At 43.7% G+C, this 23540-nt stretch overlaps 1 protein-coding gene across 9 annotated transcripts in view; it reads left to right on the top strand.

Annotated features, from left to right (window-relative positions):
• Positions 1–23540, top strand: part of DZIP1L (DAZ interacting zinc finger protein 1 like) — an 85150-nt gene that overhangs the window by 34501 nt on the left and 27109 nt on the right. For 8 of the 9 annotated variants that reach the window (XM_049870275.1, XM_049870280.1, XM_049870276.1 and 5 more), the window contains 6 exons: positions 6617–6679; positions 7700–7837; positions 15187–15217; positions 16318–16371; positions 20354–20487; positions 21236–21428. In XM_049870275.1, coding sequence (XP_049726232.1) covers positions 6617–6679; positions 7700–7837; positions 15187–15217; positions 16318–16371; positions 20354–20487; positions 21236–21428 — 613 coding nt within the window. The remainder of the gene's footprint in view (positions 1–6616; positions 6680–7699; positions 7838–15186; positions 15218–16317; positions 16372–20353; positions 20488–21235; positions 21429–23540) is intronic. The other variant, XM_049870282.1, reaches the window with a different exon arrangement.

Here is a 23540-nt window from a genome sequence, read left to right on the forward strand (position 1 = left end):
TTGCTGGATCCTATGGTATTTCTATTTCTAGCTTTCTAAGGAAGTACCATATTGTCTTCCAAAATGGTTGTATCATTTTGCATTCCCACCAGCAGCGCATGAGTCTGATCTCCCCGCAGCCTCAAAAACATTTGTTATTTCCTGTTTTTTTGATTCATGCCAGTAATGCCAGGGTGAGAGAGTATCTCATTGTGGCTTTAATTTGCATTTCTCTAATGGCTTGATCGCGAGCATTTCCTCTTTTGTCTGTTGGTGGTTTGAATATCTTCTCTGCTTAAGTGTTCATTTCCTTTGCCCATTTTTTAATTGGATTATTTGTCTTTTTGTTGTAGAGGTGTTGGATTTTCTGTAGATTGTAGAGATTAGACCTCTTTCTGATTTGTAACCGCCAAAATTTTTTTCCCAGTCTGTAGGTTCTCTTTTTACTCTTTTGGTGAAGTCTTTTGATGAGCATGAGTGTTTAATTTTTAGAAGATCCCAGTTATCTAGCTTATCTTTTGGAGTTTGTGTGTTGTTGGTTATTGTTTATATCTTGTTAATGCCATGTATTAGGGCCTTCTAGCTTTGATCCTATGTTTTCTTCTATGAACTTTATAGTTTTTGGCTTTGTATTTAGATCTTTGATCCATTTTGAATTAGTTTTTGTATATGGTGTGAGATATGGGCTCTGTCTCATTTTTTTGCAGATGGACACCCAGTTTTGCCAGCACCATTTATTAAAAAGACTGTCTTTTCCCCATTTGATGGACTTTGGGTCCTTGTTGAAGACACGGTGACCGTAGGTGTATGGCTTTACATCTGGGTTCTCAATTCTGTTCCATTAGTCAATGTATCTGTCGTTGTACCAGTACCAGGCTGTTTTGACTACCGTAGCTGTATAGTAGGTTCTGAGGTCAGGTAGTGCGAATCCTCCTACTTTATTTTTCTTCTTCAATAGTGCTTTACTTATTCCGGGCTTCTTCCCTTTCCATATAAAGTTAATGATTAGTTTTTCCATCTCTTTAAAGAATATCATTGGTATTTGGATCAAGATCGCATTGTATTTGTAAATTGCTTTGGGTAGAATTGTCATTTGCACAAAGTTGGGTCTGCCTATCTATGAGCATGATATGTTTTTCCCTTTATGTAGCTCTCTTTTGGTTTCTTGCAGCAGGGTTTCGTAGTTTTCTTTGTATAGGTCTTTTACATCCCTGGTTAGATTTACTCCTAAGTATTTTATTTTTGGGGAGGCTATTATAAATGGTATTGTTTTCCTGATAATCCTTCTCATCATTCTCTTTATTGGTATGTAGGAATCCAACTGATTTTTGTGTTTATTTTATATCCAGCTACTCTGCTGAATCTTTCTATTAGTTCCAGTGGTTTTCCTGTGGAGTCTTTTGGGTTTTCTATGCATAGTATCATGTCATCTGCAAACAGGGACAGTTTAACTTCTTCATTACTGATTCAGATGCCCTTTACTTCTGTTTCTTACCTTATTCCTCTAGCCACGGCTTCCAGTACTTCCTACTCAAGTACTTTGCTTTTGCCAAGAGCACCATTCTTCTCTGGTTCCAGAGGTGTGACTAGGCTGTGTGGCTGGCTGCTTCTCCCTGAGGAAACTGCAGCTGAACACTAGTACCAGCCTGCCGCCTCCGTTCCTGGGAATGGTGCCTGAGGGCTCCCCCTGATTCAGGTCTGTTAGCTCCTCTCTGCTTCTGAACCATCTCTTCCTCCCCCTGCCCCTCGGTTCATTTTCTAAGCTTGCCTTTGATGTTCAGGGCTCCTAGCTCATCATAAATACACTCATTTCACTTTTTTTTTCGGGTCTTTGCTATAAAGAGGGCTCTCCGAAAGCGTCTGTCTGTTCCGCCACCTTGAGCAATATTTCATTCTGTTATAAAGTTGTTGCAGTAAATTGGAGCTGACTATGCAAACGGTGGTGGCTATGGCTGATAGCGAAAATGTCGGCAGTTGGAATCCACCAGGAGCTTCTCGGAAACCCTAGGAGGCAGTTCCACTGTGTCCTATAGGGTCGCTATGAGTTGGAATCGACTGGAAAGCAACGGGTTTGGTTTCTCTTGTTTATTTTGATGAGTAGGTTTTTTAACTTTCTTTGTGGTTACCTTGAAATTTACCCTTATCTTCCCAGGTTTGAAGCAGTCTATTATTACTTGTTATTGCCTTGTCTTCCTCTCCACTAGAAGGTTCTATACCTACACTGTTTATTCCCTCTTTTATTGTTCTGAGGTTGTTGTCATTTACGGAGTAACCTCTCTGGTTCTCTGTTGCAATTCTTTTGGTTTGGATAGTCCTTGAGAGTTCATTTCCTAGGTTGATATCTGGCTGGCACAATCTTGTATCCTAGATTCAGGCTGTGGTCTGATGTTTTTCTTAGACCAAAGGACTCCCTTTAATAATTCTTGTAAGTTGGGTTTGGTTTTTACATACTCCCTTAATTTTTGTTTATCTGAAAATGTTGTAATTTCACCATCATATTCGAATGAGAGTTTTGCAGGATATATTATTCTTGGTTGGCAATTTTTTTCTTTCAAGGTTTTATATATGTCATGCCATTGCCTTCTTGCCTGCATTCTTTCTTTGGACTAATTAGAGCTTAGTCTTATTGTTTCTCCTCTGTATGTGACTCTTCATTTTTCTCGAGCTGTTCTCAGGATTCTTTCTTTCTTTGGTTTTAGTGAGTGTGATTATGATATGTCTTGGTGATTTTCTTTTGGGGTCTATTCTATGTGGGGTTCATCGAGCTCCTTGGATGGTCAGCTTTTCATCTTTCATGATATTAGGGGGTTTTCTGTCAGCAATTCATCAATTTTCCTGTTTTTTCTGTTTTCTGCCCATGTTCTGGAACTCTGATCACTTGCAGATTTTTGCTCTTGATTGTATCCCACATCATTCTCAGGGTTTCTTCATTTTTCTTTGTTCTCTTTTCTAATTTTTCCTCAACTAGTTTTTTAGTGTTGTAACCCCAGTGTTTGTCCTCAATTTCACTGATCCTGTCTTCCAACATTCCAAACCTGCTCTTCAGACCTTCTATGACACTGTCCATTTCTGAAATCTTGTTGTTTATATTTTGGATTTCTAATTGCTGTTTTTGTATGATTTCTAGTTGTGAATTTATTTTGGCATTTTGTTCCTGTATTTTCTACTGGAAAATCATCTGTTGTTTTATTTTGGATGGCTTACTGGAACCATCTTGTCCTTTTTTTTTTTTTAATATGTTTTGATATTGTCTGCTGTCTTCTGGACATTCAGTAGTTATTTTCTCCATTTATTGATTGTAGATTTGTTTCCTCTTGCTTTTTTTGTTTTATTTGGTTGTGTCTGAGCAGGTGGGCTGTGTGTTCTTTGTTGTTTGCTCATCTGTGTGGATGATACTTTTCACCTCCTTGTCCAATGGGTAGGGCCAGCCACTCAGCTACGGTGAAGCAGGGCAGGCCAAGCTGAAGGGGAGGGGGTTGGATGGATTGTTTGTGGCATGTTGAGTTGACAGGGTGGGCTGGGAGTCACTCCAGGCAGGGTACTTCTGGTAGACTGTGCCTGTCCTGCTTGGGGGTGTGATGTTCAGCATACGGTGTAGCTAGGAAGGAAGGGGGGGAAGGTTGTATGTGTGGAGCTAAGATGGGTATGGGAAAGGGGAGAGAGAGAAGAGAGAAACAGGAGCTAAATACAAACAAGAAAAAGATTTCTAAGGTAGCTTAGAAATCTAAAGTAGCTGAGGGCTCCCCCCGATTGAGGTCTGGTAAATCCCCTCTGCAGGGGGAGTTGAGAGGGGAGAGATGAGAAACCAAGAAATGTAGAAAAATAAAACAGGGGGGAAAAAGAAGAAAATAGTAATAAATATATAAAAATTTAAAAAAAAAAGAAAGAAAAGAAAAGCCCCCAGGAATCCCACCAGTGCAACTACAAGACCAGGGAAGTGGCTCCCAGGCCACTTGGCACAGCCTGGCTAGAAGGGGTAGAGATGTCATACAGCACCAGGTATTTAGGAGACAGGAAAAGAAGGTAAGTACAGAGAGACGAGACACTGAGAAATGAAAAGAAAAAAAGAAATGTCCCCATGATCCCACTGATGTGGCTGAGTAGACTGGGGAAGTGGCTCCCAAGCCACACAGTACAGCCCGGCTAGAAGGGGCTCCCAAGCTGGGAAAAGAAAAAAAAAACAAACAAACACAACAAAATAAAAGAAGAAAACAAACCAAAAACTTCCCAGGAATCCCACCAGCATGGCAGCTTGGGCTGGGGAAGCAGTTCCCTAGTCAAGCCGCACTTCATATCCTTTCAAGAAGAAGCAAAGATGGCACTCAGAGTGATGTGTCTGAGAGAAAGGAGAGGGGACATGGTGAGAGGCATGGAAGAAACCAAAAGAAGCGGAAGAAAGCAACACCAGCAACAAACAAATGGCACTCTGGGGCCGGCCATTGTGAGCAGGGTAAATCCAAGCAGCAAGGGCCCAAAGCCAGTGCCTCCTGGCTGAGATACTGTGGTCAGTGGGAAGCAGAGGAGGCTGAGCAGCAGGAGCAAAGATGGGGGGGTGGGAAGTCGTATATCGCTGGTTGCTGGGTACTCTGTCTCCTGCTGGGAGCCCCTTGAAGCCACTTTCCTGTACTCCCTGTCCACCCATCTCTGATGTGGGCTTGGCGAATCCAAGCGGCATGGACCCTGTACTTCCTGGCCAGCTGAGTAACCACAGTCAACTATGAAGCAGGGGAGGTTCAGCAAGGTGGAGAATGATGGGGGGGTGGGAAAGCATATGTGGTTACCAAGTGTTCTGTCTCCTGCTGGGAGCTTCCTGAAGCTGCTTTTCTGTACTCCCTGTCCACCAATCTCTGACAGGAGTCCAAGATGGCGGATCTGTGCTGCATTATCTGATAGGGGAGCTCCGCACTTATCTCTCCTCACTCTGTGTTCTCTGTCAGTTTCTCATTCCATTCAGTGCTTGGCTGAGTTCTTTATCTCTTCATTTGACACTTAGGGCTCCAGACTGACATTTGTCTCTGTTTTACTTAGTTTTTCAGGTCTTTGCTATGGAGGGATAGGGTGGTGCTTCCGTCTATAGTGCCATGTTGACTGAAGCCCTCATTTTTTTTTTTTTTTTTAAGAAGCACAGTACTCACGGGTGATATTATTCATTTTATGAGTCAATCTGTTATTTAGCTGAAAGGTGACCTCTGAGAGTGATTTTAGTTCAAAATTTAAAGGGTATCTCAGGTTGATAGTCTTGGGACCAGTAAGTCTTCTGTTTTAAAAGAATTTGTGTTTTATTCTACAGTTCTCTCCCATTCTATCTGGGACCATCTATTGTGTTCCTGGTCAGTATGTTTGGTAGTGGTAGCCAGGGACCATCCAGTTGTTTTGGTCTCAGGATAGATGAGGCGTGGTTCCAGTAGGCAATTAGTCCTGTAGATTACTTTCTTCTTTGAGTCTTTGGTTTCCTGCTTTCTCTTTTGCTCCAGATGAGTGGAGACCAATAGTTGTATCTTAGATGGTTGATCGCTTGCAAATTTTAAGACCCCAGAGGCTACTTACCAAACTAGGATGTAGAACATAAACTTTATGCACTATGTTATGCCAGTTTACCTAGTGTCCCATGAGACTATGGTCCTAAGCCTTCAAAACCAGTAAACCAGTTCTGCGAGGTATTTGGTTATGCCTAGGAAGTATCCATGACTGTACCCCCTACATGCTTTATTATATATATGAATATATGAGCAGCACACTCAAACATGTATATATGTAAGCCTACAGATACACCTATGCGTGCATGCATATATACACACATATACCTTCCTAAACACATATTTGCATACCTGTGTAACTCACATATTTTTTGGTTGTTACTGCAGTTGTTACAAAATTGTATATGTTATAGCATTTTCCAGTAACACCCCATATTATTGTGTACTTCTTAGTGTCATCGTTTACCTTTATCAAGCTGTGTACACTTTACTCACATTTGGTATTGCCTTTCCCATTACCAAAAATAACAAATGTCTACTGTCTGGAGAATTATTCCACCTCCCTCCCCTCTCCATCCCTGGTAACCACCAAAGAACTTGATTTCTGTGTGTATGCCTTTTTATAAAAGGAATCATACGGTATTTCCCTTTTTTTGATTTATTTCACTTAGCATAATGTCCTCCAGATTCATCCATGTTACAAGATGTTTTGTGAACTCATTGTTATTCCTTATCGCTGCATAGTAATCCACCGTATGCATATACTGTATTTTGTTTATTCATTTGTTGATGGGCACTGAGGCTGTTTTCATCTTTTTGCTATTGTGAATAGTGCTGCCGTGAACATAGATGTGCATATGGGTCTTATTTTTTATGTTTAAATATTTGACCCACCTGGAATTTATTTTGGTTTAAGATGTGCGATAAGCACTCAAGGTCATATTTTTTACAGGCAGCCAGCCACTTGTTCCAACACCATTTCTTGATAGTTCATCTCCCCTTGACTAAGTTTCCATTTTTTCCCATGTTTATCTATGCTTCTATTCTATTTCACTGCTCTGTTTGCTTTATCAGGAGCTAGTACTTTTTAATTCCTGTAGCTTTATAATATGTTTTAATATCTAGAGGACCCCCTTTGATAAAGTTTTTTTCTTTTTCAGAAAATGGAGTGGAAGAGAAAAATGAAGGAACTGCAGGAAAAGCATGTGGCTCAAAAGAGGGAGGTAGCTCTTGTTGGGCGGCCTGGGGGAGTTTGGTTTCCTGTGACCACCTCTTCTAATTCAGTACTTCCTACCTGCCCTCCCTCCGAACTGGCTGGCAGATATTTTACTGCCTTATATTGTTCCTGGCTGCTGACCCTTATCGATACCTAGAAGTGGTCAGCTGTCCAGTCAGTGGCTTTCTTAGTCAGGAGCAAAGACCTCCAGGCCTTCTCTTTTGAACCCATCGTATCTGTTACTCTGTGGTGTCCCTTTTGCTCTGACCCTTTCAGGCCTTCTGAGCAAGATTGTGCTATAGGCCTGAGATGAATAGCCTTGTCATTTTCTGTTTGGACCCTTTTTGAAATTCCACCCCGGAGAGAAGCAGGTATCTGTGGACTTCAGTAACAGTTCAGGGATAGCTCAAATGGATGGACTCGGATATGGAGGCCAGTGAACAGAGAGCGGCAGACCTCAGATCAGAGAAAACAGCTTCTATAAAAATGTTCCAGAGAAGGAGGCAATTTGAGGGAGATGGCTAACAAGAGCCCCAGGTTCTGCCTGCAGAAAGCTAAGAAGATGAAAATGCTTGGATCAGAGTCTGGCACATGGTGGCTGCTTAAAGTTTCTTCTGGCAAATACGAACAAATAGCCTTATTTTCCTTCTGTTCTTACACCAGAGGTAGCGTGTTAGCACATTTTCTTCACCTCTTTTTTTTAACTGACAACATCCATTGGATGATTTTTGAATGGCCTCAACTTGCCTGACTGCCCTGAAGTGGGCAATCACACCTGGTGGAGAGCTGTTTCTGCTGTGGTCTTAGGGGCTTGCATTCCATTTTCACTTCTCCTCAGGCACAGTTCAAAATGTCCAAAGACTAGAAAGTAGTTTTGTTAGAAAGTCATTTGCCCAGTTCTGGAAATCTGCTACTCTGCTTCAGGTGAAACCCTGACAGCATTTGCATACAGGTGCGAGGCCTGCAGACACAGAGCTCTGAGAGGTCCCTGCAAATGTCTGACTGACAACCATCCTGTTCCCACCAGCTGCAGGAGGAGAATGAGAAGCTCCAGGCCTCCCTGTCCTGGGAACAGAGGAAAGCTGCTGCCCAGTCCCAGCACCATACTGGCACCCTCTGCTCTCAGCTCCAGGATCAGGCCAGGCTCATCGCCTCCCAGGAGATGGTAGGTCCACCACTCCTCTCAGCCAGGCCCTGGTGCCCCTTGGCCTCTTTCCTTTGAGAATCTCCTTAGATTCTTCTGGGGTCATCCACACTAGGAGCCTGCCTTCTTCCAGGGTGAAGATGTGCCTGTCTTCCTTAGGGGCTGCCGGAAGATTGGTTGACTCTATCATCAGAGACTACATTAAATACCAGGTTACCTAGTTGATACTTGTGTTACCTCATTAAGCCTCATGACAGCCCTTTGAGGCAGGCAGCACCTCCTCCCATCTTCATTAGACAAATGAGAAAACTGAGACTTGGGAGGTCATGGACCTTGCTCCAGTTTACACAGGACACTTTGTTTGACAGGGTGAGAATCATCCTTATCCAGGCAGGTGGAGTATAAAGCCAGTGCTGCTTATACTATGTTCCCAGGCATAATTTCCTTCTTTTTTTTCTTTTAATTGTACTTAGATGATGATTTACAGAGCAAACTAACTTCTCATTAAACAATTAATACACCTATTGTTTTGCGACATTGGTTGCCAACCCCACGACATGTCAACATTCTCCTCTTCTTGACCTTAGTTTTCCCATTACCAGCTTTCCTGTCCCCTCATGCCTTCTCATCCTTGCCCATGGGCTGGAGTGCCAATTTAGTCTCATTTTCTTTTATGGGCCTGTCTAATCTTTGGCTGAAGGGTGAACCTCAGGAGTGACTTCATTACTGAGCTAAAAGCGTGTCTGGGGGCCATACTCGTGGGGTTTCTCAAGCCTCTGTGAGACAAGTAAGTCTGGCCTTTTTTTTTTTTGTTAGAATTTTGTTCTATATTTTTCTCCAGCTCTGTCTGGGACCCTCTATTGTGATCCCTGTCAGAGCAGTTGGTGGTGGTAGCCAGGCACCACCTAGTTGTGTTGGACTCAGTCTAGTGGAAGCTGTGGTAGTTGTGGTCCATTAGTCCTTTGGACTAATCTTTCCCTTGTGTCTTTGGTTTTCTTCATTCTCCCCTGCTCCAGATGGGGTGAGACCAGTGGGGTATCTTAGGTGGCCGCTCACAAGTTTTTAAGACCCCAGACGCTACTCACCAAAGTAGAATGTACGACATTTTCTTTATAAATTGTGTTGTTTTTGTTAGGTGCCATCGAGTCGGTTCCGACTCACAGCGACCCTATGCACAACAGAACAAAACACTGCCTGGTCCTGAGCCATCCTTATAATTGTTGTTATGCTTGAGTGCATTGCTGTAAGCCACTGTGTCAATCCACCTCGTTGAGGGTCTTCCTCTTTTCCGCTGACCCTGTACTCTGCCAAGCATGATGTCCTTCTCCAGGGACTGATCCCTCCTAAAACATGTCCAAAGTATGTAAGACGCAGTCTCACCATCCTTGCTTCTAAGGAGCATTCTAGTTGTACTTCTTCTAAGACAGATTTGTTCGTTCTTTTGGCAGTCCATAGTATATTCAATATTCTTTGCCAGCACCACAATTCAAAGGCATCAATTCTTCTTCGGTCTTCCTTATTCACTGTCCAGCTTTCACATGCATATGATACGATTGAAAATATGATGGCTTGGGTCAGGTGCACCTTAGTTTTCAAGGTGATATCTTTGCTCTTCAACACTTTAAAGAGGTCCTTTGCAGCAGATTTACCCAATGCAATGTGTCTTTCGATTTCTTGACTGCTGCTTCCATGGCTGTTGATTGTGGATCCAAGTAAAACGAAATCCTTGACAACTTCAACCTTTTCTCCATTTATCGTGACGTTGCTCATTGGCCCAGTTGTGAGGATTTTGTTTTCTTTATGTTGAGATGCAATCCATACTAAAGGCTGTGGTCTTTGATCTTCATTAGTAAGTGCTTCAAATCCTCTTCACTTTCAGCAAGCAAAGTTGTGTCATCTGCATAACGCAGGTTGTTAATGAGCCTTCCTCCAATCCTGATGCCCCGTTCTTCATATACTCCAGCTTCTCATATTATTTGCTCAGCACACAGATTAAATAGGTATGGTGAAAGAATACAACCCTGACGCACACCTTTCCTGACTTTAAACCACCCAGTATCCCCTTGTTCTGTCTAAACCACTGCCTCTTGACCTATGTAAAGGTTCTTCATGAGCACAAGTGTTCTGGAATTCCTATTCTTCGCAATGTTATCCATAATTTTGCCTTTGCCTAGTCAATAAAACACAGGTAAACATCCTTCTGGTATTCTCTGCTTTCAGCCAGGATCCATCTGACATCAGCAATAATATCCCTGGTTCCACGTCCTCTTCTGAAACCGGCCTGAATTTCTGGCAGTTCCCTGTCGATATACTGCTGCAGCCATTTTTGAATGATCTTCAGCAAAATTTTGCTTGCATGTGATATTAATGATATTGTTCTATAATATCCACATTTGGTTGGATCACCTTTCTTGGAAATAGGCATAAATATGAATCTCTTCCAGTCATTTGGCCAGGAAGCTGTCTTCCATATTTCTTGGAATAGACCAGTGAGCACCTCCAGTGCTGCATCTGTTTGTTGAAACATCTCAATTGATATTCCATCCATTCCTGGAGCCTTGTTTTTTGCCAATGCCTTCAGAGCAGCTTGGACTTTTTCCTTCAGTACCATCAGTTCCTGATCATATGCCACCTCTTGAAATGGTTGAATATCAACTAATTCTTTTTGGTATAATGACTCTGTGCATTCCTTCTATCTTCTTTTGATGCTTCCTGCGTCTTTTAATATTTTCCCCATGGAGTCCTTCACTATTGCAACTCGAGGCTTGAATTTTTTCTTCAGTTCTTTCAGCTTGAGAAATGCCAAGTGTGTTCTTCCCTGTTGGTTTTCCATGTCCAGCTCTTTGCACATGTCAAAGATTTTTATCAGCTGCTGCAGTCTGAAATTGATCATAAAATTGAACATAAATTATGTTATCAGGCATAATTTCTTAGCGAATACTTTTTTTTTCATGTATTAACAGCCTCTGATGAGGTTTTCAGATAAATCGGTATGATGACAAGGCACTTACTAAGTGGCTCCCTCCTAGAACTGACCCCTGTGACTCATATTGCTGATAATTCTCTGCCCAGCCCAGACTCAGCTCCCCCTCCTCAACCCCAGGTTTGTGGAGAAGTTGCATCTTGCCCTGTTTGGAGCCCTTCTGTGGTCTCAGTCCTTGAACGGTCTGACACCACCCACCTCAGGGACCAGCCTCCACACAGCTTAACCGGACTGAGAGCCCACTTTTTTGGCTGAGCCTGCTTTTCCTGTGCCTGCATCCCTGGATTTTCTGTTTTCCCAGCCACACTTCACCCAGTCAACATATCTAATCCACCCCTCTGCTGATTTTCTTTTCATTGTTTCCTCCAAAACACTTTTAGCTCTTCACTGCTGTGTCTACCTCAGGTCTAGCCTAGAGATTTCCTCATTGTATTATCCAGACTCTTGTTTGCAGTTATTCAGTTTGGAACCCACTGGCTAAATTAACAGAAGAGTTTAATAGGGGTTAGTTTTTATTGTAACAGCAAGAGAAGTGAACAGGTCCTGGCCTTGGTTTAGCTGCAGAATTATGCTATTGGGAATCCAGACTTTGTCTTTCTTTTTCACCATCTTTAGTGTGTTAACTTTTGTTCTCATGCTTGACTTTTCATAGTTGCAAGATGGCTGTCATAGCACCAAGCATCACAACCATATTCAATGGAAGATGTTAAAAAGGCCCCTTCCGAAGACTTTAGTTTATATCTTACTGGTCAAAATGAATTATTCACTTGTACAGCTTTCCTTGCTAAAGTTGCAAGGGAAGCTGTACAAGTGAATAATTCATTTTATAATCTTTAGAGTAGAGGTAGGCAAGGGAGGAAACAGTTGGGAGTTGATGTTGGCTCAGTTATACTTCAGTATGTGACACAGTAAGTAGCAAAAGACAACTCAAGCTTAAATAGAGGAAGAAATTGGTCATAAGGATGAACAGGGTATCTCACAGAGCCCAAGGCAGGGGAGCAGTGAGTGTGGGAATGAACTGCAACCAGAGAATTAGTCAGGTGTTTTCCTCTGCTGTTTGTCTGTGTTCCTTTCTCTATATCTGTTTCATTTTTTTTCTTTTACCCTGAAGATTAACTTCCTCTCCTTATCTGTTCTGTGTGGCGAAATAAACAACAAACCCCAAAGAGCAAAAGCAAAAGAAAAATGGCCACTGACAGCTGTTGACTTTAGAAGTTACTAGTCCTGGATTCTTTTTTTTTCCCCTGAGGGAATGTGGGGGGGCAGGAATCAGCATTAAAATTTTTTTTTTTTATTGTGCTTTAGGTGAAAGTTTACAGAGCAAATTCGTTTCTCATTGAACAGTTAACGCACAAATTGTCTCATTGGTTGCCAACCCCTCAATGTGACAACACTTTCCCCTTCTCCACTCCAGGTTTCTTGTTTTCATTCATCCAGTTTTCCTGTCCCTTCCTGTATTCTTGTCTTTGTTTTTGGGCTGGTGCACCCATTAGTCTCATATACATGATTGAACTATGAAGCACATCCCTCACATGTGTTACAGTTGGCCCTATAGACCTATTTAATCTTTGGCTGAAGGGCAAACCTCAGGAATGACTTCAGTACTGAGTTAAAAGGGTGTCCAGGGGCCATACTCTCAGGTTTTCTCTAATCTCTGTCAGACCAGCAAGCCTGGTTTTTTTTGTGTGTGTGTGTGTGAATTTGAATTTTGTTCTACATTTTTCTCCCCCTCTGTCCAGGACTCTGTATTGTGATTCGGGTGAGAGCAGTTGATGGTGGTAGCCTCCCACCATCTAGTTGTTCTGGGCTCAGTCGTTCGGGTAGAGATTGTGGTAGTTGTGGTCCATTAGTCCTTTGGACTAATCTTTCCCTTGTATCTTTGTTTTTCTTCATTCCCTTTGCTCCAGCCAGGATGGGACTAATAGATGTATCCTAGATGGCCACTTGCAGGCTTTTAAGACCCCATCATAGTTGGATATAGAATATTTTCTTTATAGCCTGAGCTAGATGTCCCCTGAAACCATGGTCCCCAGCCCTCAGCTCAGTAGCTCAGTCTTTCAGGGCATTTGGATGTATCTGTGAAGCTTCTATGACTTTGCCCTTGTCAAGTTGTACTGACTTCCGCAGTATTGTATACTGTCTTACCCTTCACCAGAGTTACCACTTATCTACTATCTAAACCAAAAACCAAACCTAGTGCCATTGAGTCGATTCCGACTCATAACGACTCTATAGGACGGAGTAGAACTGCCCCATAGAGTTTCCAAGGAGCACCTGGCGGATTCGAACTGCTGACCCTTTGATTAACAGCCGTAGCACTTAACCACTACACCACCAGGGTTTCCATCTACTATTTTTCCTCCCCACCTTTCCTCTCCCTCGTAACCATCAAAGATTGTTTCTTTCTGTGTGGAAATCTTTTCATGAGTTTTTATAATAGTGGTCTCATACATATTTATCTTTTTGTGATTGACATACTTCCCTCAACATAATGCTCTCCAAATTCATCCATGTTGTGAGATATTTCACAGATTCATCACTGTTCTTTATTATTGAGTAGTATTCCATTGTGTGTATGTACCATAGTTTGTTTATCCATTCATCTGTTGATAGGCACTTATGTTGTTTCCATCTTTTTGCTATTGTGAACAATGCTACAGTGACCATGGGTGTGCATATGTCTATTCATGTGATGACTGTTATTTCCCTAGGATATATTCATAGGAGAGGAATTGCTGGATCATATGGTATTTCTTTTTCTAGCTTTTTAAGGAAGCACCATATCATCTTCCAAAATGGTTGTACCATTTTGCATTCCCACTAGCAGTGCGTAAGAGTTCCAGTCCCCCTGCAACCTGTCCAACATTTGTTATTTTCTGTTTTCTTGATTCCTGCCAGTAATGTTGGAGTGAGACGGTATCTCATTGTAGTTTTGATTTGCATTTCTCTAATGGCTTGGCTAGTGATCATGAGCATTTTCTCATGTGTTTGTTAGCTGCTTTAATGTCTTCTTTGGTGAAGTGTCTGTTCATATCCTTTGCACATTAAAAATTTTTTTTATTGTGCTTTAAGTGAAAGTTTATAAATCAAGTCAGTCTCTCATACAAAAATTTGTATACACCTTGCTATGTACTCCTAGCCGCTCTCCCCCTTCTCTCGTGCCCATTCAGCCAGCCTCTGTCTCCCTCTGCTGTTTCCTCTCCCCTCCAGACAAGAGCTGCCCACATAGTCTCATGTGTCTACTTGATCCGAGAAGCTCACTCCTCACCAGTATCATTTTCTATCCCATAGTCCAGTCCAACCCCTGTCTGAAGAGTTGGCTTTGGGAATGGTACCTGTCTTGGGGCAACAGAAGGTCTGGGGACCATGACCTCCGGGATCCCTCTAGTCTGAGACCATTAAGCATGGTCTTTTTACGAGAATTTGAGGTCTGCATCCCACTGCTCTCCTGCTCCTTCAGGGATTCTTTGTTGTCTTCCCTGTCAGGGCAGTCATTGGTTGTAGCCAGGCACCATCTAGCTCTTCTGGTCTCGGCTTTTGCCCATTTTTAATTGTAGAGGTATTGAATTTTCCTATATATATTAGAGATTAGATCTTTGTCAGATATGTCATAGCCAAAATTTTTTGTCCCAGTCTGTAGGCTCTCTTTTTACTCTTTTGGTGAAGTCCTTTGATGAATGTGTTTAATTTTTAGAAGATTCCATTTATCTATCTTATCTTCTGGTGTTTATGTATTAATATTTATGGTTTATATCCTGTTTATGCCATGTATTAGGACTTCTAGTGACTAGTCCTGAATTCTTGACCCAAACCTGGACAGGCAACTATGGCTGTGGTGTGAGGTCATGTTCAACGTGGCTGTCTTGTCAGCAAAATGTGGAAGAAGGAAGAAAGAGGCAATTCCTGGAAAAGGGAGACAATTCAGTAAATATCCACATTCTGCCACCTGACAGAGATCACTGTCTGCCCCTCTTCCTTCTAGGGGAACACTCTGCTCAGAAGGAGGGGAGCCTCTTCCTTGCCCTGGCAGTTTTCTATTAATTATATCAGTGGTACTTACTGTGTGCCAGGAAGCATGGGTCTCCCACCCTGCAAGCTACAATCCTTCTCTGAAGAGGGGAAATCTTGTCTTCCCACCTGGGGAAAATGGAATATGATGCCTTCCAATTGCCAGTGTTCAGCTTTGGTGCAACCCTCTCTCATGTATGGGCAGCAGGAGATATGTGGAGGGCTTGGGTGGTACATTCAGAGCCCTTTCTGGCTCCCATTGGGTGGCATGGAAACTGGCTGTCCTTTCATCACTCTGCTAAGCAGATCCATTGCTCTGAGCAGAGTTCTGACAGTATTCCGTGCTGCCTGCAACCTGCTCTGTTCCATCTCTTTGCAGATCCAGACCATGTCCGTCAGGAAGGTGGAGGGTAAGTCTGCTTGGGGGTTTTGTAACAACCTTGGCTGCTATCTTGGGTTTCTTACCCCTTCTTTTCCCTGACCAATGTATTTATAGGTTGGGAATTGGTGACAATAGCCCCTGGGACATGTGGTGTCTGGCTTCCCAGCTGGGGTGAGGGAGGGAGAGAAGACATTAACATGTGGGACAGACAGGGCTCTGGCCTGGCATTTGCACTGAAGGCTTTCCATATAGCCAGCTGGGTTTCTTGCCCAGCCTGGTTTTCTCTGTAAGGTAGTAGAGACGATGAGAAAGGGTGAGATACTGGGGATGGTGATTGATGGAGCAGGCTCTTTCTAATTCACCACACCTGTGGTTCAGGTCTTGGAGTTGGACATATCTTTATCTTGTTCCCAGTGTGTAGCAAGTTGGCCCCAAATCCATGTAGATGTGACTGATTTGGCATATGCACTTTCCTCCTCCTCTTGAGCACCCTGGTGTGCTGGGGAGGGGTGGTGGTAGAGGAGGAATGGAGTGTAGGGGCTGGCATCTAAAGGTATACAATAACTCACAATGGGCTGTTTCTGCTTGGAGGATCCTGGCCATCCCCTTATGAAACCCCATACTCCACACTCCACCCCAATTGCCCTGTCCTGTCCTTTCTGCATTTTCTTGCAAACCCATATGTCTCTCTCATCCCCTACCTTGAGGCTAGACATTCATTTCCTAGCCTCGCAACCTAAGTGCTGGAGCCAGAATGGTACCAGTAATAAAAGCTTTGCCAAGTGCTTCCAATTCATTGTCTCATAACATTGTCCCCACAATTTAATGGGGAGTTGGCATTATTATCTTCTTTTTCTGTATGTGGAAACTGAGGCTTAGAGAGGTTCAAGGACTTGCCATCTCATGCTCAGCTAGTGAGGGGCAGAGCTGGAATGTGGGCTCTGGTCTCTCTGCTTCCAGGGTCCATGGTTGTGACCACTACTCTGTCCTGCCTCTCTCTGGTAAAGATGAAATGACTGGAGGGGTTGTGCCTTCTAGCTGGCACTCACCTAGTGTTCCACACTTTTCTTAAGTTGAGGATGGGGGTCCAGGGCACTGGAATTGTTAACTGTTCCTTCCTCTCCCCAGGGACCCTCCAGGGACCAAAAGCTGCAGACACAGAGGAAGACTCTTCTGAGGAAGGTGGGGCCTCCTTTTCTTACCTGCATGTCCAATGCGGAAAACAGATTTACTGCCTTCTTCATTGTTTAGTTTGTCTCTACTTTACCTGGTCACCTGAAGCTGGGATGGAGGGAACTAAAAACCTGAAATAAATGTTTCTTAAGCACCTCATATGTGCCAGGCATTTTATACATAGGTACTTACCTGCAATCTGCTGGTTCACTGATGGTTTAGTAACTTGTCCAGAGTTGTGGAGGAGTCAGGATTAGGAGCAGCACCTGAATCAGAGCCTGTGCCCCGTGCCTACCACCCTGTCTCTTGCCTGGTACTATCCAGAGCAGTGGAAGAGAACCTGCTGTATTGGCTTGAAAATGGTCTTTGCTATTTTAGTCTCTGTGGCAAGTGTGTTGCAGATCACACAGGGCTTCACTAATGTACAGGAATCCTCCCCACTCCCTCTTTGGAGCACTGGGTGCCTACTGTTTTTATTCAGTCCACTGAGTGACTGATTCTGATTCACAGAGCTCTCACTCAGATGTTGAGTGAGAATACAAAAGAGCGGTAAAAAAAAAAAAAAAAAAAAAAAATAGACATGTTCCCTGACCACTAGGAGCTCCCAGGATAGTCAAGGAGAAGAAACTCTTGTGGAAAGATCAGAAAGCGCTCACAGGCCAACCTACTGACTGGTGCCTGCCATTCGAATGAGGCTGCTATATGACAATTTCATTTACCCAACAGACACATCCAGGAGGCATTTTATTTGCATGACCAGAGTTCATTACGGGGTATTTTAATATAATTTTTTTCTTTATATTTTGAGAAGGTAATCTATGCACTTGGCAAAAAAGTAGAGTATACCCACTGCACTTATTGACATGGTTAGGGTCCAAAGACCAGGTGGTTATTTTAAAATTGACATTATGCAAAAATGGAAGATGACCACATTTGCTCACAAAATGGAGGATGACTGCATCACTACATAACTGCCACACCACTGAGAATCATGGCCCAGCAAAGTTGACACATAACCTTAATCATTGAAGCCAGTGTTAACTCTTGCCTTACATCTTGGCATTTGTCACGTCATTAAGGCACAAAATAGTTGGGTAGTAGATTTTTTACTATTACTGTAAACGTGAAATGTAAATAACAAGACAGTTGGTAAGTGAGAAGTAGGTGTAACGTAAAAGGATGTACAGTGAGAAGTAGGTCTCTCTCCTGCTCTGTTATCTAGTCTCCTTTCCAGCGGTTCCACTGTTAGGTAATGTTTTCTCATGAGTCTTTCCAGAGACACTCTGTGCAAATACAAGCACGCTGCTTTCCTTTTTCCCAAATGGGAGCACTCTATACATATTGTCCTATAGATTTATTTTCTTAACAACTTATCTGGGAAATCATTTCATGTTCCTTTGTATAGAGCTACTTCAGTTTTTTTCCCAGAGCTTTGCAGTGCTCTATTAGATAAACAAAGATTAATTTAATCAGTCTCCTCCTGTTCCTGCCCCCAGATATTTTTTTTTCAGCATTCACAATGCTTAATTCCATCTCTCCCATTAGCTACCACTCCATTTCTTTGCTCCATTCTACAGCAAAACTTAAAACATTGTCTATCCTTGCTGTCTCCAGCTTCTTCCCATTCTTTTCTTAAATCCACTTTGTTGTTTTTGTTTGTTGCAGTCCAGTTGGTTCTGACTCAGGGCAACCTTATATATAATAGTATAATACGTTGCTCAGACCTGTGCCATCTTCATGATCTTTATTGAGATATAACGCACATACCATCCAATTCACCCATCAACATGTACAATTAAATGGTTTTTAGTATATGTATTCACAGATGCGTGCAACCATCACCATAGTCAATTTTAGAACATTTTTGTCACCTCAAAAAGAAACCCCATACCCTTTTGCTATCACCTGTATCCTCCCACCTCCCCTCAGCCCCAGCCCTAAGCAACTACTAACTACTTTCTGTCTATATAGATTTTCCTATTCTGGACTTTTCATATGAATGAAATTATATACTATGTGGTCTTTTGTGACTAGTTTCTTTCACTTAGCATAATATTTTCAAGGTTCATCCACGTCGTAGCATATGTCAGTACTTCATTTCTTTTTATGGCTGAATCCCCTCTCCCTCAGATATTTTAAATGTTGTATCGTCTAGTGCATTTAACATTGGAATATAGTAGTAAAAGTGAGTTACATATCACTTTTAGGGAAGGTCTCTGTTGAATAACACAAGGTCCACAGGTGGAATGAACCACGTTCTCACAAACTAGGAACCTAACTCCTAGGGAGGGAGGGTCTAAGATGAAGAGTTGGGAGACCCTGGCTATGCCCCTGCTCTGTTACAGTGGGGTCTCACTTGGTGTCATATTGTGCTGTGGCTGTTTCTGTGCTTGCCTACCTCCTCCCTTACAGTGGTTCTTGGAGGTCAGTTCCAGACGAGCAGACCCCCCTCACCTCCCCGCCCCCTCCTCCGCAGCACTTGGGAACTTGTTAGAAATGCAGATTCTCAGGCCCCAGCCCACGCAAACCGAATCAGAAACTCCGTCAAGTTTGAGAACCACTGCTAGACTGTGCCTCTCTACAAGGGGCTGCACATTAAGAACCACCTGGGGGACTTGTCAATAACTGAACACCCTAGACCAATTAACTCAGAACATCTGGGGGCAGGGGCCGAGGTAGGAGTAGTATTTAAAGCTCCTCGGCTAATTCCAACGCACATCTAAGGCTGGGCCCGTGCTCCATTGTAGACTCTAGCGATCGCCAGTCACATGGAAGGCTTGTTACAATGCTGATTGTGGGCCCTGCCCCCAGAGTTTCTGATTCAGCAGGTCTAGAGTGAGGTCTGAGAATCTGCACTTCAGCAAGTTACCAGCTGGTACTGAAGCTGTGGTTCACAGTTTGGGAAACACTGGCCTAGAACAATTGGTTCTCAGGCTTGAATGTTTGTTAGAATATTAGGGAGTTTTTTTTTTTTTTTCTTTTTAGAAAAATTGAAGCTTGGAGTCCACCTTCAGAGATTCCAATGTAATTTAATTGGCTTAGGATGGGGCCCAGATGTTTCCAGCATGCAACCAGGGTTGGGATTCACCACTCTGGACTGTGAGCTTGTTGAGAAAAGAGAGATGGTTTTCTTCTGTGTCTCAGCACCCAGCACTATCTGGTCCACACACTGATTATTCAATAAATGTCTGTTGAGTGAATGAAAGGGCTCAGAACAACTCTAACCGTTGAGGCCCCCCACATTAGACCTGAGGAGTGCTTCTGGGAGCCTTCTCTGACTCACTCAGGAATGTTCCTGTGTAGCAGTTACCACATTTTATTGTAATTGCTTATTTTGTTACCTTCTGGATCAATATTTCTGAAAGTGTAGTCTGTGGCTCACCTATATCAGAACTATCTGTGTGTGCTAAAATGCAGGTTCCAGGGCCTCTCTGCAGACCTACAATATTAGATTCTCTTGGGGTGGGGCCAGGGAACATGCATTTTTAATCCACACCCAGGTAACTTTGATATGAGCTAAACTTGAAGGGAGAGCCACTGCTCTAGACAGTAAACTTGAAGGAAGCAGGGACCTGTCCTACCTGTCCACCATTTTATCCCCAGGACCAGAATAGAACCTAGCATGGTGATGGCCATGGTTGAGTTGGAGGTGGCAGCAGGTGGGGCTTGCATCCTGGGATCAGAATGGAGCCCCAGCAACAGGCTGCTGTCAGTGCTCAAGTGCTGAGTTAATCCACAGGCTGACTAAGCCCAGATCTTGGTGGTCCAGACCCGCAGGGGAAGAGAATTCTGAAGGTGGGTGGAAGGTCTGAGGCAATGGAATCCAGGAGCAGAAACACCCCTGCTTCTGACCGAGCAATTGACACTTCAGCAGAGCTCGCAGACCTGAGACCAGGGTCACTGGCAGAGTGAGGGCCAGGTGGGTGCAGAGGGCCTTAGGGAATGGCGGTCGGATGTCCAGGCTGACCTCAGTGATTGTCTTGTGCTGCAGAGCTGCTGAACTCCCAAGATGGACAGCAGAAGGTGCTGGCAGCTCTGAGGCTTAACCCTACCTTGCTAATGCAGTTCAGACCACTCCTGGAGGAGAACCTGGAAGAGAAATTGGAAAGCATGGGGATTCGGAGGGTAAGTTCCAAGGCCTCTATCTTAAGGGCCGATACCTACAATTTAGATACAAAGTGTTCTTAGGCCGACAAATGATTTGTTGTCCTTTACATTGTAAGCTTATTCATCTCATGTATTCTAGTTGGGGCACCTTTGGTGTCCAGGAATCGAAACCCATGACACAGCTTCTCCCTAATCTTTAACTTTTTCTACTACTGCTTAACCTAGTTTTGCCCTATGTTCAGACTTGATTAAACCATTTCTTTCTAAACTTGATTAAATCCTCATTTTGCATTCAGATGCCTCCCAAGACTCTTAGATGGGTTGAAGTCAAAAGTCAAAGCAACTTTGACTAGGTTTTGGAAGGGTACCTGGCTCTTGTCTTTTGCAGTTTATTTTTTCAAACATTGACAGTCATAGACATCGTGTCTGGGAATACAAAAAGGAACAAACTGTGGTCTCTCACCCTATAACCTGTTTGGTGGGGAGCATGTCCCGTCTAAGTGACTTATGCTGTAATGTGGAAGAAGGGATGCAGCCACATGACATTATCCTGCTGTGCACATTTTGATGGGCTTGCAAACACTGAGCTATCACACTTCCAGCAACTGGTGGAGCTGCTGCTCATCCTCCTCTGATCCTCATCTGGTGCCCTCCTAGAAAGCATCAGATGCTGGTCACAGTGACTCCCTAGTCAGCAGGATTGAGGAGCTTAGGGGAAGAAGAGGGAGAGCCTCTGTCTCCAAAGGTGAACTTCTGTCTCTTTGAGGGTGCAAAGGGAATCTCAGTTCAGACTCTCAGACATATGGAGACCATCCTAAAAGCCCAGCGGGAGCAGAAGGCTGGAAGGTTTTCTGAATTTCTGAGCCTGAGGGAAAAGCTTGTCAAGGAAACTACCAGCAGAGTGAAGGAGAGACAGAAGAATGGGGCCACTGTGGCCCAGACAGATGGTGAGCCTCCAGGTAAGCTGGGGAGTTGGCTTGCTTGGGGCCCTTGCCCTGGAAGGGTCCAGTTCTCACCAGAGCTTGTTTGCACAGTAGAAGGATGTGATCCCTGCTTACCTTCAGGGACATTGCTTTGAAAGTCCAAGCTGGCAGGGTCCTCAGTGGTTACTGAGTCCAAGAGCCCTCTGTTGGGAAAACTGAGTCAGTGGGTGGGGGCGGGTGTGAGCCATGTGTCCAGGGTCAGTCAGGGAGTTGGAAAAAGATCTAGAGCTAGAACTTGTGGTCACCCCTGGACTTCCTCTACTAAGACATGCTGCCTCACTTTGTTTAAATTCTGTGTTGCTTTACTTGCTTCGACCACAAGCTGAGCTTCTCTCCCACAGAGTACAACTTCCTTCCATTTCTGGATGTACAAACCAGGCATGTCAGTGCTGGGAGACAGGCCCAAGGACTGAGAGCCTTGAGGCTGCAAGTGGAGGCAAATAAAAAGCAAATGAAAACTTTCTCAGAGCGGAGCTATTCCCTCCTCTTGGAACCATGGGAGGGCGCAAGAGGCTGGGCCAATTCTATGTGTGAGCAGATCCTCAGAGCTCAGGCTTGGTTTCCTGGACCTGGCCACAGCTGCTGCTTTGCCGCTTGTCCCTGCCCCTGGGGGCCAACACAAGGAACGCCCAAGTCTGTGGATAAGGGCCCTGGAATGTCTGTCCTCAAGGACGTTATGGAGCTAGAGAATTTGTGAAAGCCCCAATTTCTAGAGGATTGCCAGATCCGCTGGCGGGCATTAGTGCACCTGGGTCCTCTCACATAGAGTGATGCCCCAGCTCCTCTCATAGTGTCTCCTCAGTCGTGAACATGTGCGACCAGAGGGAGGTCAATTCAATTGTCATCTTGGGCCTAGACAGACCCAGCTCTTCTCACAAAGGGATTTTCCAGAATGTGGTCCACGTATCTCTGGGGATATGAGAGAGGATTTTAATTGGTACATAGACCAATATTTTTAAAATTTAACCTTTATTTTTCTTCATGTGAATTAGAAAACATTACTAGTATATCAATCCTGTGATCTCATGGAAATTACTACTTAGACAAGTGTAAATCAGGTATCTTATGTATAAAAGTGATGTCATTTTATATAAAAATGTTAAACAGATAACAGGAGAGTTGGTATGAGAATATGGTAAAAATTGTGTCTATGATTTGGGAAACTCTGTCCTATTTAGTTTAAACTTGCAGTCTTAAAATCTCTAAGGAAAGGACAGCTCTTAGCCTCTTGCACACAAATCTCAGGCAGAATTCCTTCATTTCAAGAGTATTTGTCTTGGTTGCTAACTTGTCTTTCACACTTCAATTTAACCTTGTATTTCTCTGCTCATTTGTTCAAACTTTCACTTATGCATTCACTCATTCACATAGTATAGTGTTTGCTGAGCCTGACTGTGCTAGTATGTGCTTCTCCCCTGGAAAACCAGTTTGGACAAGGTAGACTGGGACTGTGATGGAGCCACGCACAGGGGTAGTGGGAGCTCAGAGGAGGGAGGGGCCAGGGACTTGGGGAAGATGAATGGAAATGGCGACCAAGTGCCAGCTTACAAGAGAAAGGAAAGGGTCTTGCTCCTTCTAGGTGCCATCCTCCCCATCCAGTCATTGTTCTGTGGTCAGAAAGCAGGGGGTAGAGACCCTATTTGCCTTGTCTCCCTTCGCCTGCCTTGTGGTTCTGCCTACTCTGGGGTACCCCTGAGGTGTGAGGTGGGCATTGTGCTTTTAGGGCAGACTTTGTAGCCTTCCAGCTTTGTGCCCACATGTTCCCTTTCTGGGTCCCACAAGTGCTATACTAGTGCTCTTCTCCTGCCCCCACTCAGACAGTGCCTCTTCTCTTGTTTTGGAGCAAGGCCATGCAGTATAGCAAAGGCAGTGGCAAGAGCTCTGAATTTGGGGCTGATGACTTGGGTTCACATCTACCACTTCCATGGAATCCTGGGCAAGCAAATCTCTTAATCTCTTGAAGCCTTTGTCAAGTAGGGAAATAGTCTCTGAAGATGCTCTGAGGTCCACTTCTGAGTAAATGCACTCTCTGAGAGCAGTGTATTTCAAATGTTTTTGACCTTGAACTACAGTAAGAAGTGCATTTTA

This window comes from Elephas maximus, chromosome 26 (assembly GCF_024166365.1).
Source record: "Elephas maximus indicus isolate mEleMax1 chromosome 26, mEleMax1 primary haplotype, whole genome shotgun sequence".
Classification (NCBI taxonomy): Eukaryota; Metazoa; Chordata; class Mammalia; order Proboscidea; family Elephantidae; genus Elephas; species Elephas maximus.